Genomic DNA, 16213 nt, shown 5'->3' on the forward strand with positions numbered 1-16213 from the left:
TAAAAGTCGATTAAAGTTGATGTACTTTCGTATCACAAGCGCCATTTGGGAGAAAAGTATCACAAGCGCCAAGTTCGGCAACCGCCTACCTTTCTGATTGTTTTACAATTTTTGTCACGGCAGTCTTCGGAATGACTTGAAACTAAATTATTTTCGCATGTAATTACATCTCGTTATTTCGAATATAATATTTTTTTTAGACTAAATATAAATAAATATTTAAAATACTCCATTGAAGTTGACGAACTTTCGTATCACAAGTGCCATGTAAGAGAAAAGTATCACAAGCGCCAAGTTGGGAATAATCGCTCATCTTTGAGATTGATTTTCGATATTAGTATCAACAACTTTTGGAATGACTTGGAGCGATTCGTCACTTTTCGGCCGAAGTATCACAAGCGCTATTCTTATTAAAGTTGAGTTATGGGTAGTTTTGAATTAATAAGATGCATTTACATACGAAAATAATATTTTTTTTAGATTAAAAATGAAGAAATATGGAAAAAACTCCGTTAAATTTGATGGGCTTTCGTATCACAAGCGCCAATAGATTCTCAGAGTGCCCCGAGAAGCCGATATCACAAGCGCCAATTTTCAAAGAAAAACCCGTTTTTTTAAAGAAATTTTATTAAAATTCGAAGCAGGGAGGTGTGCTGGATCTATATTTCAAGTTTCAAGCTAAACATCCGTCTTTTACGATCGCAATTCAGTTTTTTGTGTCTCTTGAAAAGTTGGCAAAGTGGCGCTTGTGATACTTTGCCGGGAAGGTGACGATTTCACCTAGCATGAAATTATTTTTTTCCATTTAAAATACAAAGTGTCTTTGAATTATCTGATGGATTTAAATGAATAGTGAATATTTCCCAAAGTAGTCCTAGGAACAAAAAGACTATTACTAGCGAAAAAAGCCATTGATATTCCTGTAATGTCCTAAAAATTTTTTTTTTTCAGTCTTACTATTTGCATAAATTGTATTACTCTGTCATAGAGTGCAAATAACTACCAAAGTCATCAACATAATCATGGTCGTCAGTTGCATTGGGTTTTATCTCAAGTTTTTAGTATGTGAATAAAATTGACTACTTCTCCGTAATGTGACGTCCTTTTTTTTACATTGTTTCTGACTTTGATGACTTGCATGTGAACCACAGGCTTGACTCAGTAAAGGGCCTGTTTGTAAGGCCTGTGGATTCATTGTTGAATTTTTCGTGATCCTTTATTGACTGACCTTGATTAATCCCTGCCCTGTCCTGCAGTAGTGTGTATTGGGCTAGGTCTCTTGATAATTAATCGCTCCTCTGACGTAAGGGGGTATTTCAATTTCCTTGTGAGCCTTGTTCTCTGTGTACCTAACTCAATGCTTTTTGGGTTTCATGTGGAAATAAAGATACGCTCTTATGTCAGAGGAGCAGTGAATTGTCTAGGGAAAAATGTTTACTCGAAAATATCTAAGAAAGTTAGGCCATGTTGAAAAGTTTCATTAAAAACATTTTTATTTGTTTATTCTATTTTTTTTTCTTTTTCATTTTTCTGTATCTTCAGAGTGTTCATTACTGTTAAAACAAAGAGTTTAGAAAATTATAATTTCCAAGTAAGAAAAAATTGATTACTTAGAAGTAAATCTTAAAATTCTCAGTGAAAATTTATCCTTTTTTCTGTTAGTTAAGGATCTTCAAGCTGAGAAATCAAGGTATTTTTGTAAAATGGGTCTAAAAATGTCTTCTCTAAAACTTTTACACTTTCAATGTAGGCTGCTTTCCCACACCTTATTATGCCAAGCTCTGAATGCAATGTTTATCCAGGTAGCAAACTTGTAGTGATTGCGTTTGTTAATGTTGTGTAGGTAGAGCAGACACCGTGGTTGAGCAGCAAGCACAACATGGGAATGGCATTCAACCGATCCGTGTGGCACGAAATCTATAACTGTGCAAAAGCCTTCTGTACGTTTGACGACTACAATTGGGACTGGAGCCTTCAGCATGTATCCAACAACTGCCTGCAACACAAACTTGAGGCACTTGTCATGCGCTCACCAAGAGTCTTTCATATTGGAGAATGGTAAGTGATAATCATCTTTGATGACAACAGGAATAATGGAACTTCTCTTAAGGACACACATTTTTCCGTGAAAACATGGTGTCTAGGACCAGGAAAAACCGAGATTCATGAAAAAAATCATCATTCATCAGAAAATTTCACGGAAAATCATGCAATCCGTTTCACTAACTGGGAGCCACTTCTTCTACCGCTTGGAGACCATTATGTTTTCAAAGTCTGTGGAAATTTTAAGTACTTGTTCTGATTTAGGTTTGTGGTATTGCACCTGAGCCGCCATTATTGATCTCTTGAATGACATTTGAATCTTCAAATCATCTTAATCATAGAGAAGCTTTCATTGACCAGCTATCATTAACACCTAGAACACTTTCAGACTTGATAACTCGAATTTGACCCAACAAATTGGCTGAAGATAGAAAAATTCGATAGTTTTTCCCAAGATAATCTTAGGTAAGTGAGCGAAAGCTTCAGTATCTCATCAGAGAACGAGCTTCTGATAATCAGGGAATAAGCAGGGTCAAGAATTATAGACATGGTAAAATGTGGTACGGTAAAAACATGGTAAAAACGGTAAAAACATGGTAAACCATGGTAAAAATTGAAAAACAAGACTGAAGTTAATGCCATCAATTTTCTGTCATTCACCCAATTCTCTCTATTGCCTCTAAGAATACTAGGTCATATTTTCTAATGTAGTGCTTTTCTTTAAGTGTTTAACAAATGTTTGAAATGAATTGTGTCCAAAACAGGCAACTATGTCCGCTCTGTCACACCGCAGTTAATCAGCGTCATAGTTGTCAGCAAGTAAAATCATTTCTCTTCATTCTGCAATTTTCTTTTTAGTTAACACTGAATTTGAAAATTTGTTCCTGTTTCATACAAAATTTGAGATTATAGCTTCAGCATTAAAAATGATAGTCAAAAAAGAGTCGCAAAAAAAATACTGTAGAGGTGGAGGAGAGGACCCGTCGAAACAATTGAATGCACTTTTAAAGAGGCGAAGGAATTTTCGAGTTCTCTATCAATTGTGACTGAGTAAGTATTTTAGTTATAGGCACTAAATATATGAATTTTGATGCTGTAGCATTTTCACAGAAGGGATAAATGTTCAAAGCAAGACCAATCCACACAGGTCAGTCATTGCGCATCTTTTTGAAAGCCACTTCCCCGCCCGGCCCTAACTCGGCTGCACTCAATAGTACGTCACAATGGGTGCTCCCATAAGAAATACATTGCAAGCACTCAATAGTACGTCACTGCGCAGTAGAGTACCAAAACTCGTCCACGGGAATGACTGACCTGTGTGGATTGGTCTTGGTTCAAAGCTAGGAACAACTGTTCTGAAGGTTACCAAATAATTAACTTTTAACATTTTGCTTTTTTTTTCAGTGGAGTTCATCACAAGAGTAGCTGCACTAGTACCATTATCATATCAAAAGTACAAAAAATTCTTCAGCTAGCGTCCAAACATTTCTACCCAAAGCACTTGAGTGTCATTTTCATGACTGTGAAAAAGAAACCTCTGAAGAAGGGGAATGGAGGTTGGGGCGACATTCGAGATCATGAACTCTGCCTGAATATGACCATTCCGCAGAGGTAGTTTTTACCTCAAGCAATCGTTTGCCATGCTCATTTGTCCTGATTGTTGTTTTTTTATAGTCTCTTCTTGTTTTTAAAAACTGTGATATGTCGAATTTATAGTCTTATATTTATCAACATTTTTATTAGTTTCTTGTAATGTGATGATGATGTTTGTCCGTGCAAAGGTAATTTAAGTCTGAAGTTAAAATTAAGGATCCCAGCGTGTAAAATTCAAATCAAAAGACCCGGAGCAGTTTTTGACCAAAGTTAGGAGATGCAATCTTTGATTCCTCCTGTTCGATTGGTCTCATTACCAAATCCTCTGTAATTCGTTATTCTTTTCTCAATTTCCCAATTCAATAACATTGATTCTATGAAAGAACTTAAATAATGGAAGGACTGTTATAAGGGAGGAATTAAAGAAGAATGACCAAATCGAGAAACTTCAACATTTTTGCTGGATCTGATAAGGGGATTCCTCCTTTTCCCAGAGCTAGCTTGATGTGCTAATTTTGTGAAAGTTGAAGATGAACTATTTGGATTACTTGGTTATTTCTCACTAACTCTATCCCAGCATCATCACAGCAGCTCAAAAATAAAATTGTTCCTAAAAATTATTTTGATGAAAATTCTACCTCGTATCTACCCTAAACATCACGGCTCTGCATGATACAATAGACTGGATACGTAACAAGATGACTCTTTTGATCGATCAAGATGCTAAATACGTTTCAATCAGTCAGCAGCTACACTTCCTCACTTAAATTATCTTGGCTGACAGCATCTCATCATCAGCATTTTATTTTTTTAACTATTAAGGGTGCATTTTTGTAATCATGTTCATTTTCTCTGTCTGCAATGCACACTTGAAATGTCCGTAAAATCATCGGAGTTGCCAAATAGATTGCGCAGTGTTTTCATCTATGTTACATTTTCATCAATGGAGAATTTGAATGCAAATTGTTTATTGCTTCATCTGAAAGTGCTTAAGGTGATTCGATGGACGCCGTATTTTGTGTCAGAATGGCACGCAGTATACCGCATCAATTGGTCCCATTTTTTCAGCTACTCATCATTTTTCTCCAATTTTGAGATCGCAATTCTGTTGTCAGGAGACTAAAGCACTCCCACCAATTTTACAAGAAATTCAACTAAAGGCGTGGTTTTTTTAGAGAGAAAACATCGCATTCGATACTGATATCGAAACTGCTCTCGAATGCGATATTTTCTCTCTAAAAAAACCACGCCTCTATTACGTTGAATTTCTTTGTTAAAATTGGTAAGTGAGTGCTTTAGTCTCCTGACAACAGAATTGCGATCTCAAAATTGGAGAAAAATGATGAGTAGCTGAAAAAATGGAACCAATTGATGCGATATATCGCATGCCGTTCTGACACAAAATACGGCGTCCATCGAATCACCTTAAAGAGCTGATTTCACAGTATTTTTTTCTAATTTTTCTCTGATGTGGGAAATATTATAGAAATAGATTTAAAAGAGAGAAAATGCACCACCTAGTGACGTCATCTGGCGGCATTTTACATTTAAACACATGTATTCTAGCAGATTAGGTCATTTTGTCATATATTCTCCAATAATTGTTCAGTTCATGAACCAAGGATATGCTCGTGTTCAGTTCACTCAGTAGTTTCCACTTAAACACGAAATCCATTAAATTTCAGACACCTGCAAATTCTCTATTGCAAAAATTATAAACTGGGATAGACCGGGGATTTTGGGGCACTTCAGGGGTTAAACGGAATGAGAGAGGGAACAGAGAGGAGTTCGGGAAAGAGTTTATCAAATACTACGAAAAACGGTCAAACTGTGAAATCTTTATTCCCGTTTGTGACATCTATGAACCGACTTGTCTTAACTTTCCTTATAATGGGACACTATGTTATAGCAGGGTTGCAAAATTTGGAGGACACCCGTCCCCAGTAAAAATTAAATGTCATCGTGATGTTGAAATTATCATTCGCGGCATGAAGGGATTTCTTTGAAATTCGTGCATGACATTTCAAAGAAATCCCATTAAAATGTTCAGCTAGTGGACATCATGAGTGGTCCTTCATTTAAAATGTAAAAAATTTAAACTGAAGGAACTGTCGTTGAGGATATCAAAGCGTTTGCCGGAATTTTTTAATCGTATTTAACACCTCGGTACATCGCATTAACTTTTAACAATAATAAAGGAATCACTCACCAAAATAACCTCATTTTTCAGTGATTTCTTATTGGAAGGTAGCATTTTTTTAATCAAAGCCCAAAGTATCATCGGTATCATTGCCGTTAAAAACCATATCGACTGGAATATCAACTTGGTGAAATCTCTTGGCAATCGTTGTTGTTTGCTCATGTTCCCAGCTTTCTTGTGCAAATTTATTCAAAACCTAAAAAATTTGTGAAGAGTTAATTAAGAGATCCTTCCTTGTAGGTATACGCTATTTTATGTCGACTTAAAAATGTGCTTTGAATAAAATACGTTTATTATTTTGAAAGAAATAAATCGGTAATGATAGAACAATGCTGCAAATAATTAATGGTGAAACTATGTGAAACCAAATATCTCGGTTTGCGATGTTGCAGATCTGCATTCAAACTGTACTTTCTTCATTAATAATAAGTAATGATCGGTAATGCACAAAATTTATTCATATATTTATTTCTCTTTCAAGAATTTTCTCTAAAAACAAAAAGTTTAATAGATCTTTTAAAGAACATAATAGGGTGGAAATTTCAAAGCACTGCTATATAGATAAGGTATCTTGTTGTCTCATCATCAAAAAGCTTTATAAACGCACGAAGTATGTAAGTACACTGAAAAACTGCTCTCTTTTTTTCGTTCTCGCACGTATACATTGGATATCGTGAAATGTCTCCAGCCCCTCTTTTAACTAATTTTTGTGCGCAAGGACTTAGAAAGATACAACGTGAAGTGCAAAGTTTATTCTGCAATGTACTCAAACTATTTGAATGTAGCATTCTTTGGGAAAATACCCATTTCTGGAAAAAACTGAATGTAGGCGAAAATTCTCCTTCGACGGAAAGTGGTTTTAATCTGTTCCCAAACATAATCTCCCAGCCAAAAATACGTGTAAAATGTAAAAGTTGCAAACCTTAAAGTCGGGCTCTTTTCAAAAGTAACACGGATTCGAGCCTATCTTTTCGGTAGAAAATTGAAGAAAAACAGAGCACAAAATAAGATCCATAAATTAATAACTAATAAAATGGGAAGGACCCTAAAAAAAAGACACCTCTCCGCAATGAATCGGGATTTTCTTTATTTTTTCTGAGTTGGGTCGTTTTCGATGTAAGATATTTCATTTAACGTTTTCTCGATTCCACGACGAGGGGCTTTAGGTGCTTTTATACGGGGCTTTTAGCTCAAAATGTGAATTTGTAGCCTTCGTTCCGATACATAGCTCATAAATAAAAAGTTTCGAAAGCGTAGTGCGAAAAATAAGTCCTGCAACCACGGTAACGATAAAGTCTTGCTTACCAAGAGTATCAGTAGATGCTAGGAAAGAATCCGAGAGTTATTTTCATTGAAACGCTTTCACTGGATGAAAAACACCTCTTCTCCGCACGCACTGACTGATGGATGAGCATTAAACGGCTATCTTCTTGATAAACTAGTCTTGAGTCCGAAACGAACCACAAAAAAATTCACAATTTCTTCGCCACGCCTTCTTTCAACGATGAAAATAAAGAATTGACCTTGTGAAGTCTCGTTTAAAATGTGTTGGAATGTTTGAATTTTAATTACAGATACCTTCTTCGCGACTGTTATCAAATCATTATTTGAGAAAGAAAAGAGTCGGAGCTGAGTCATTATTTATTCCGAGGAAGAAAGCATAAAAAAATTGCTCAGCTTTATATATAAAATAAATTGAACACTCAAGCAAGTAATTACAATGCTCGCAAAAAAGATATGAGCATCCAAAGTCGTCATTTTTTTCTATACCTTCCCAAGAAAGGCCTCTCTGAGGGGCCGTTCATAAATTACGTAAAGCGCCGAGGGTGGGGGTCTAGTGCAGCGCTATAAATGCATCAAAAGGAGTGTGAGAGAGGGTAGTGGTCTACCAACCGAGGGAGGGGGGGGGGGGGTAAATCAGTAACGTGCATTTTGAAATACATGGACGGATCCTTTAATTGAACGGCATGAACCAAAATCAGCTCAAGTACATTCCACATCTCCTAAAATACCCTCGAGTTGTATTTTTTGAACAGAGGACTGAAGGAGATAACGCTTTTGAACTCTCTTCGAATTTTCACTGAAAGAAGAAGACCAACTTTCACAATTTTGAGTGAAATTTTTGCGCTTAGAGTTTTGCGAAAAAAAAAACAAGAACAAGAAGAAGAAGAAGAAGAAATATTTAAGGGGTTTAGCATACTGTAGTGCTAAGGCAGAACACCGTATGAGCCTCAGACGTTGCCAAATTCCCTTCGACAAATATGGAATTTTCGTGAAAATGTGTCAACATTTTTCTACCGATTTTTAAGAGGACTTAATTCGGATTTTGACCTAAAATTGCTGAAAATTTTGAGGAAAAATATCAATAACTTTTTTCATAAATAACTATTCACCAGGAGGAAAATTGGCAACTCTCGAATGTTCATAAAGCGTTTTTACTTAGCACGGTAGCATAGCTAATGTAGTTAGGCTAAGTTTGGTTAAATCCGTCCAATCGGAAAAAAGGTCCAATAAATCAAAGTAACGTCACGACTGTGTAAGTCAGTATAGGCTGTCCCATTTATAAAAGCCCGAAGAGCAGCTTCGTTTACCAATGCTTCAAACGATGAGGTATCACCGAAGCATATTTATGTATCTTATTTATACCGATCCGTAGAATGCGCATACTAATAATAATAAATTCTTGGATGTGGGTTAGTTTTCACAGGCACCATATTTACAGTACGATAATATGCCCATCTCTCTGCAATTGTTTACACATTATGACACCGACACCCCCTCTCTGCGCCGAGCATGCTCATTGAGTCAATTTAAACAGATGAATGGAATGGCGCTCCGTATTTCCGCAATGCATTGCTCCCAACTTAGAAGCAACGTTGCCGGTTTACGGAAAATTTCCCCGATTCCACATGAGGAACAATTCAAAAAGGCCAATATTCCACGGAGTGCGGCAGCTTTGGATAGGAATGTCATTCCCCTGCTAATCGTTTGATCTTTACACTCAGTTTCAACGAGGAGCTTTTGCAGGGCTGCCAAGCTCCTCGTAAATCCCTGTTCAGAGGGGAGAGGAGTTACGATTTTTCTTGCCGAATTTCATGAGACTCACGCATGAGTGAGCTAATGTCTGCTCAGTCATTTGGATGGGAGGAATAAGTAACTTCATCGATCAAAACAGCAAAGAAGAAAGAAATGAAGAAAAGAGAAGACATTATTCAGGATTTGACACGAAATAGAAGGTTAAGTTTCCCTTCGAGGTTGTAGTTTTGCTTCATCTTAAATTAAATGGATATGCCGTGTACAAAACGCATGCGCTATTGTACAGCCCGAAGTAAATAGCTGTGAGTTTTTGAATGCAAAATTTGAACCTGTCATTTGTACTGCCCGCGATGAATTATGATTTTTAAAAATTTTATTGTATGTATATTTACTATTTTTTATATTCTTCCGCTCTTTTGAAGGCGGTGAAGTGACCTTATTTCCTTAATTTATTTTCCTGCGGAATAACTTAAATTTCGCTGTCGCAAATGTTCAGTTTCTCGCAGCGCGGTTTAACCGTACCCAATATAATTAATCTTCTGTCTGTAAGCTTTTCAGGATGGATCGATTGATGAGAGGACTATATTTTGCAATTAGAAACTACTATTTCTTGCTTTTCCATAAAAACACTCATCTGTAAAGTGAAACTATTGACACATGTGCTGTTTCTGAACAGGGCCGGATTTACCTACTTGCCGCCCATGGGCCGCCTGTATTTTGCCGCCCCCTTCTCATTCGTTTTGAAATATCAATAAAAACCATCAAGTGAACGTGCCAGCGGGTGCATGAGACGCGTTTACTCGTGTTGGACACATTTTTTGGGAAAGCCCTGCTAACACTACTAGCAAAAGTTCACGGAACTTTGCGCGAAAGTTAAGTTCCGTAAACCTATCTCTGTGTGGACAAGGCCTTCCACTCATAAGAAATGAACGAACAAATTATAAGAGGACAAACATAAATGTAGTTTAATGATTTAAACTTCCGCCGCCGGGCCGCGCAGACTGCACTGTGTTTGGCGCAATGCGTGAAGTATTCACGCAGTCTTCGTAGGCGCTGAGCGTTTCACGCTGATCGCACTGTCTTGGCGCAATGCGTGAAGTATTCATGCATTCTTGTAGGCGCTATCCGTTTCACGCTGACCGCAGTGACCGCTCTGTATTTGATGCAATGCGTGAAGTATTCGTGCAGTCTTGTAGGCGCTAATATGTATTACACGCCGACCGACGCGCCGAGGGCTTCTCCTTTTCATCTCAATTCTGCGTCATCATTGCTCTCTGCGCCGCGCCGTTCCAGGCCAAATTGCGTGTTTGGTTTCTCTCTTAACTCGACTAATTAAAGGTGCTATTTCTTGTATCACTGAAAGACGACAAAATTAGAAATTACTATACTCTCAGGAAATGAGAGATTTTGTCGCCTTTTCTCGTTTGTAATTTTTTGTCAAAATCCGATTTTTTTAAAAAAAAAAAATGCAAAATTTGCCGCCCCCTTGATTTGCCGCCATGTGGCCACCCCCTTAATCCGGCCCTGTTTCTGAAATGAGCCGGAAACAGTAGTTCCGAAGTGCATAATGTAGTCCAACTATAAAACCTGGGTCACGCTATCAATCTCTACATCAGTATTTTCAATGTATGTCAGTGTTGCAATCATAGGAGCATCGAATCTTCGATCTTTTAAAGAGTGTTGCTACAATCGCGTCAGTTTCTTGTTCGGCGGTCAGTGGACCAATAAGAGACCAATATCTTCTTCAAAAGATTCAATGACCAGCGCCACCGCCTTTGTTATAGAGACAATGTTTTTAATTTGGTGAAATAGTTGGTATCCGTTTTTTGAAAGTATAAGTGGAGATTGGAGTGGGGAAAATCGAAATATGTGCTTTTGACAGTCACACCATCAATTTTTCACAGCGTGTAATGTTTCGTTCCAGAATAACTCCTCAATTTCGCACGTCTACAGGTTCCATTGAATTCTATACGGTATATTTTTGGAGCTGAATTTACGCCTACACAATATTAAAGCGTTTGTGCGTGCCAGTTGAGGAGAAACATAATTTTAAGGTCATGCAAGTTTTTCCTCACGCTTGGGACACTAAACACCAGGAAAACAAGCTTAACAAATCGACTATAGGCGAAGCACTACCATGAAAATTTTGGATTTACTGTCGCTCTGTCTCGTGCTCACGTGGACTCCTGGAGAGAGCTTAAACTTTTTTAGCAAATTAAATGTTTTCCCTCTCTAAACACTCAGGTAGCACATGGCAGTATGAGTACATCCAGTGTTTTAGAAAATAATCAGTTTTAGGAAGCATCCACGTAATTCGCACACTCCTAAAATCTAGGAGTGAAATCCGGAGTGAATCTCACGCAGTGGCGTGGCGTGCTTTGCGATATATCGATTGATCCGCCATTTAAACCTATGGTAAAGGATCGATTAACAGGGTGTTCGCAGCTAACACCTTAATGATCGATTCTTTACCATAGCTTCAAATGGCGAGAGATCGATAATCGATCATTCACGCCTCGCCACTGACTCTCATGTTGAACAACCGAATGTTATGAATGCAGAGCGGTGTTCATTCTTTTCCTATAGTACTCTCACGGGTATATTTCTATTTTCGGGGTATATTTTCCGCTCCTAGGGAGCGGATATCACTCCGCATATTATCTTTTTGGTTATTTGACATGAACATCATGAAGAACATGCCTCTTCAGTCTACAGTTCTACTCTAGGACACTCTGAACTTCGACAGGCGAACGTACAAGACTCATGGACTGATCTAGTAACTATGCCACTTGCCTCATCGATCCTTCCATTCGCAGAAAGCGAAAAAATGTAAATGAGCCGAGTAGGAATGTGATCTACATAATTAGTTTTCAGAATTGTCAATACATAAGAGGTCTGTGTGTGAGTTGCTAAAAAGTCCATTTCTCGCTTGAGTAGAGAGTATTACTGATTTTGACTTTATCCGAGGACAATATGTGAATCAGAGTCGTCAACTGATTCAGTCTGTGGATTATGGAAGCCATCTTAGAGATTCTCGCTCATCAAGTCAAGAAGTAATTTTCCGCTGCAAAGGTTTTATTTTTCATATGCAAATGACTGAGGGAGACATATCAGTGCGCGAGTTATTTCCTATAGAAAAGGGTATCTCTTCCTTCCTCCCCCTTTCTCTGCCTCTCTCTCTCTATGAGTGTGCTGAAATGGATGCGTCAAACCAGATTTTTGCGGTTTTCCTATAATGCGGATGAAATTTCTACTTAGTCTGCACGCTCACTCTCAGCACTTGCTAACCCACATGTAGTTCGCACCGCAAAAAAAAAGAAGAAGTAGAACAAAGGCCATGATGCCATTCATTATTCCGTAAATTTACGCGGCTATAAAATGTGTTTCTTCTAGCCTGCTGGTGATTATGTTCAACTTCGGTGAGCAAAACCTTATCATATGTCACTATTACTAACCGTATTTTTCTCAGAATCCAAAAATCATGTTTTGTAACGTTTCATCCGCTCTATCTCTAAGCCGGTGGATTTCGTAACTCTGTCCCGCCTCTCCTAAAAAAATATGTTCCCCTCTTCAAGATGTAACTGATTTAACTAAAAACTAAATATTTCACAAAGAAGAAATCGGCGAGACGCGAGACGCAAAAGTCAAAAACGCATTAGTCAGATATCTGTCATGCTGTTTGACCCGAAACGTCTTCAGTGGTTATAAGTCAATTCGTCCACTTGAATATGTATTTTGTAAAAATTGGTCTATAGTCGATTTGCCCAATAAAATTTGTCCAAACAAATATCTCAATTTGTTGTTCCAAACATTGAATCTGATCCAATAGACGAGTTGTAACCGGAGATGGTAACCGCAAAATTTCACCGTAATTCGGCTATTGATTTGTTACAATTGTTACACCTACATTTTATTAAGTTTCCATGACGACGGTTTTTCTTCGCTCCTCTAACGTAAGGGCTTATCTCGAAGTTCACATGAGCCTCAGAAAGCATGCAGTTTTATGGACGACAGGGCTCACGTGGAAATTGAGATACGCTCTTACGTCGGAGGAGCGACGTATTGAAAGAGCTGAGTAAATGATATCTTGACGGTTATATTTACCTAGTTGCACCAAGAAGCTTAAGTCCACGAGGAAAATTATACTCTATGCTAGTTTTTCCCGCTACAGTGATAGTAAAATGACGTCAACTTGGGCTGATCAAACAATCAACCAACTTGTTTCTAAATATCGCTCAGAAAATCTACCATGTATCTGATATTTATGGTCATTTTTGGTGGATCTCCGAAGTTTCTTAATTTTCCCCTTTTTTCTTCTTCAAGCAAATTTTCGGGGCTGTCATTTTATTTTACCGAAGATTCCAGGGTTTCCTGAATTAATTCAAAGTTCCGAGAAATATTCCGATTTTCTCAAAAGTTCCGGGAAAATTTTTTGAATTACGCCCGGATTTAGTTCACCTATCTGATATTTATGGTCATATTTGGTGGATTTCTCCGAAGTTTCTTAATTTTTCCCTTTTTTCTTCTTCAAGCGAATTTTCAGGGCTGTCATTTTATTATACCAAAGATTCCAGGGTTTTCGGAATTAATTCAAATGTCCCAAAGTTCCGAGAAAAATTCCGATTTTCTCAAAAGTTCCGGGAAAAATTTTTGAATTACGCCCGGATTTAGTTCCGAGGGTCGTCAAATTTAATTTTAAAAGAAAATCGTATTTGATAAAATAATCGGTTAAAATGCCGGAAACCCCGAAATTTCGAGAAAATTCCGAGAATACCTGAAATTTCCAGAAATTTCGAAGATACCGGGAAATTTCCGATTATTTGAAAAGTTCCGAAATTTTACATTAATTCCGGGCAGTGGCAGTACGACTAAATTTACTCTAATCAAAATATAGCCGTACACTGAAAAAAAAAGTAGCTTGGATCAAGCATGATAATTCTTGAATTTGCCGCCAAGAATTTTCTTTATCTTGCTTTAAGCTGACTTTTTCTTGATTCAAGAAAAATAATGCTTGGGTTAAGCAAAAAAGTAGCTTATATTAACCAGCAAAATTCTTGATTTAAGAAGAAATACTTCTTGGCGGCAAATTTAAGATTCTTTTTTTTTTCCAGTGCAGCGCGACTAAATTTACTCTCATCAAAATTTAGCCGTAGAGCACATCGTTATGTTCAATTTTTTCATAGCGTGTGTTAGAATCCAGCAGTCTGGCCGGATGTCTATTTTTCCGGCTGCAGATATCGTCTCGGTGTTCCGCGGCGCGACCGAACATATTGTTTTCTTTCCGGCGGAGGTACTTACGGCAGTAATTCGGCCCATCTATTTTCGGCTCCTTCCATTTATGAGTCTGGCGGGAGTCATTCTTCTCCCTGTCTCGGCACCTCTTTCGTCTCGTCTCCCGGCACGCAGCGTCTGGACCCGACAGCACGGCCCCAGCACTGGAAATTTTGGGCGTCAAAGAATTTTTTTCTCTTTTCTACTCTCCCAGTTCCAAAAATAATTTAGGGTTTGCGGTAATTCTGCCGGGGGAATATCAAGTCGCCAACGTCGTACGATTATTATTATGAAAAAAGGAGCTCGCGGCTTGTCTTCGAATGGCAGAGCATGTGTGAATTTAGTATGACATTTTTTTGAAGGGGCAACAGAGGGCTTGTACTTCTTTTTTGACACCCAAGAAACCCGAAAGATCTTACGTTTTTTGTCTATCAATTTATTCAAAGTATGTCACCACGGCATTCTCACGGAGGAGCATACTGCCGTGCTAAGGAAGAACGCCGTATGAGCCACCAGACGTTGCCAAATTTCCTTCGATAAAAACCGAATTTGTAGGGAAAATTGTGAATATTTTTTCCCAAAATTTTCGGACAATTTCGTACCCAATTTAATCTGAAATATCTGAAAATTTCAAAGAAAAATGTGCATGAATGTCTTCAAAAATACATGTTTTATCAAGGGAAATTTGGCAACTCTCGAATGTTCATACGGCGTTTTTCCTTAGCACGGCAGCATACGGTGCCGTCGCTACGCCCCTAGTTTTGCTCATTGCAGACATGCTCGCTGCCAGTCATCCCTCTCTCCTCCCACAGCCTTTTTTTCGTGCCTTAAAGAATGATTTTTTTATTCATTGTACTCAAATTGACAGTGGCGTGTCCTTACTTTCGAATTTCATCATTTGTTCCCAGTATCTGCTATGGTTTACTCTAAGATCATTAAAACATTAGGAGTTTGCCCTAAAATCAAGGAGCAAGTAAATAAATGAAAGAGCTGCGCAGTTTTTAAGGTATTCCGTTGGAAGCATCTAGTAAGAGGTTTAAAACTGAGCTAAACCTTTGCAAGCCTCGCCCGATCAGGATTACCCGTAAAAAATAACGTTTTTTAATTAGACTCCATTTTGCATCGAGGAACTCCATGCATGGACAAGCTCGTCCAAGTACAAAGATTAATCTGCATAGGCAGAAACTCTTCACCTCTCTTAATTTAAAAATCTAAATTTTCGTATTTACTCCCATTTTCAAAATTCTATTTAAAGACGTTAATAGCCTGTGACGCTGAATGTCTTAAAATATACTAACTAACCAACTAACCCATATGGCCTACACGGTGTCTCTAAAATGAGCCAGAAATAGCGGTTCTTTATTGCAAAATGTTGTCCAATTGGCCTGCATTAATAATTGTAAGTATGAAGAAACTGCTGATAGTGGTAAATTCTTCACTTATGGCTTTTCCATGCTGTATAGTTGTCATTGGTTTCCAAGGCATCAAAATCTTCGATCGCTAGGCAAGGTAAACGCGCTCTTTTTTCGAATCTCATTCGACAGTTTAGGGAATGAGGTACAACCGAATTTCGGCTTGAACACATAGGTATGTCAGCTATGGAGAGCCAAGAAATTACCACCGCGAGGTATAGTTTTTTGGATGAATGGCCGCGTATCGAAGGAAAGACAACGTTATTTTTCTCCCAGTAACAAGCTCGATGACAATTTTTAACGCTCATACTTGTTTGAAAGATAGTGCCGAACGTTTCATAGCATAGTGGTATTTGTGAATCCGCCAAAATATTATTATTTCTGTTCTGCTGGTAAAAGAGGTGATTTTCGTTTTACTTTAATCTCTTAGAGTGCATGGAGATGTAGCACGACTGAGTTGATTAAGTAAGTCACGCCCTTTCACCCGAAAAGCTCGTCTGGATAGTGCTTTCGAACGAACTTCTTCTCAGAAATAGTAAGGTCCCAAAAAGCACTTGAAGAATGTTTGATTCAATACTTATTTTCGATGAGCTCTCAGTGCTTGATCTTTTTCTGCATCAGTCACTCAAAAAGTGCTTGAAATTAGTTGCCAATTTTC

The 16213-nt window shown here is 37.9% G+C and overlaps 2 protein-coding genes across 9 annotated transcripts in view; both read left to right on the forward strand.

The window, feature by feature from the left end:
• Positions 1 to 4556, forward strand: part of LOC109035413 (alpha-1,6-mannosyl-glycoprotein 2-beta-N-acetylglucosaminyltransferase) — a 79502-nt gene extending 74946 nt beyond the window's left edge. For all 8 annotated transcript variants that reach the window (XM_072299489.1, XM_072299490.1, XM_072299487.1 and 5 more), the window contains 2 exons: positions 1844 to 2058; positions 3448 to 4556. In XM_072299489.1, the coding sequence (XP_072155590.1) occupies positions 1844 to 2058; positions 3448 to 3658 (426 nt within the window). In that variant the 3' untranslated portion in view covers positions 3659 to 4556. The remainder of the gene's footprint in view (positions 1 to 1843; positions 2059 to 3447) is intronic.
• A 7615-nt stretch (positions 4557 to 12171) lies between these two features.
• LOC140223750 (alpha-1,6-mannosyl-glycoprotein 2-beta-N-acetylglucosaminyltransferase-like) overlaps positions 12172 to 16213 on the forward strand; it is a 56303-nt gene continuing 52261 nt past the window's right edge. The window contains exon 1 of the mRNA XM_072299495.1: positions 12172 to 12291. The gene's annotated coding sequence lies outside the window, so the exon portion shown is untranslated. The remainder of the gene's footprint in view (positions 12292 to 16213) is intronic.

This window comes from Bemisia tabaci, chromosome 4 (genome assembly GCF_918797505.1).
Source record: "Bemisia tabaci chromosome 4, PGI_BMITA_v3".
In the NCBI taxonomy this organism is placed as follows: domain Eukaryota; kingdom Metazoa; phylum Arthropoda; class Insecta; order Hemiptera; family Aleyrodidae; genus Bemisia; species Bemisia tabaci.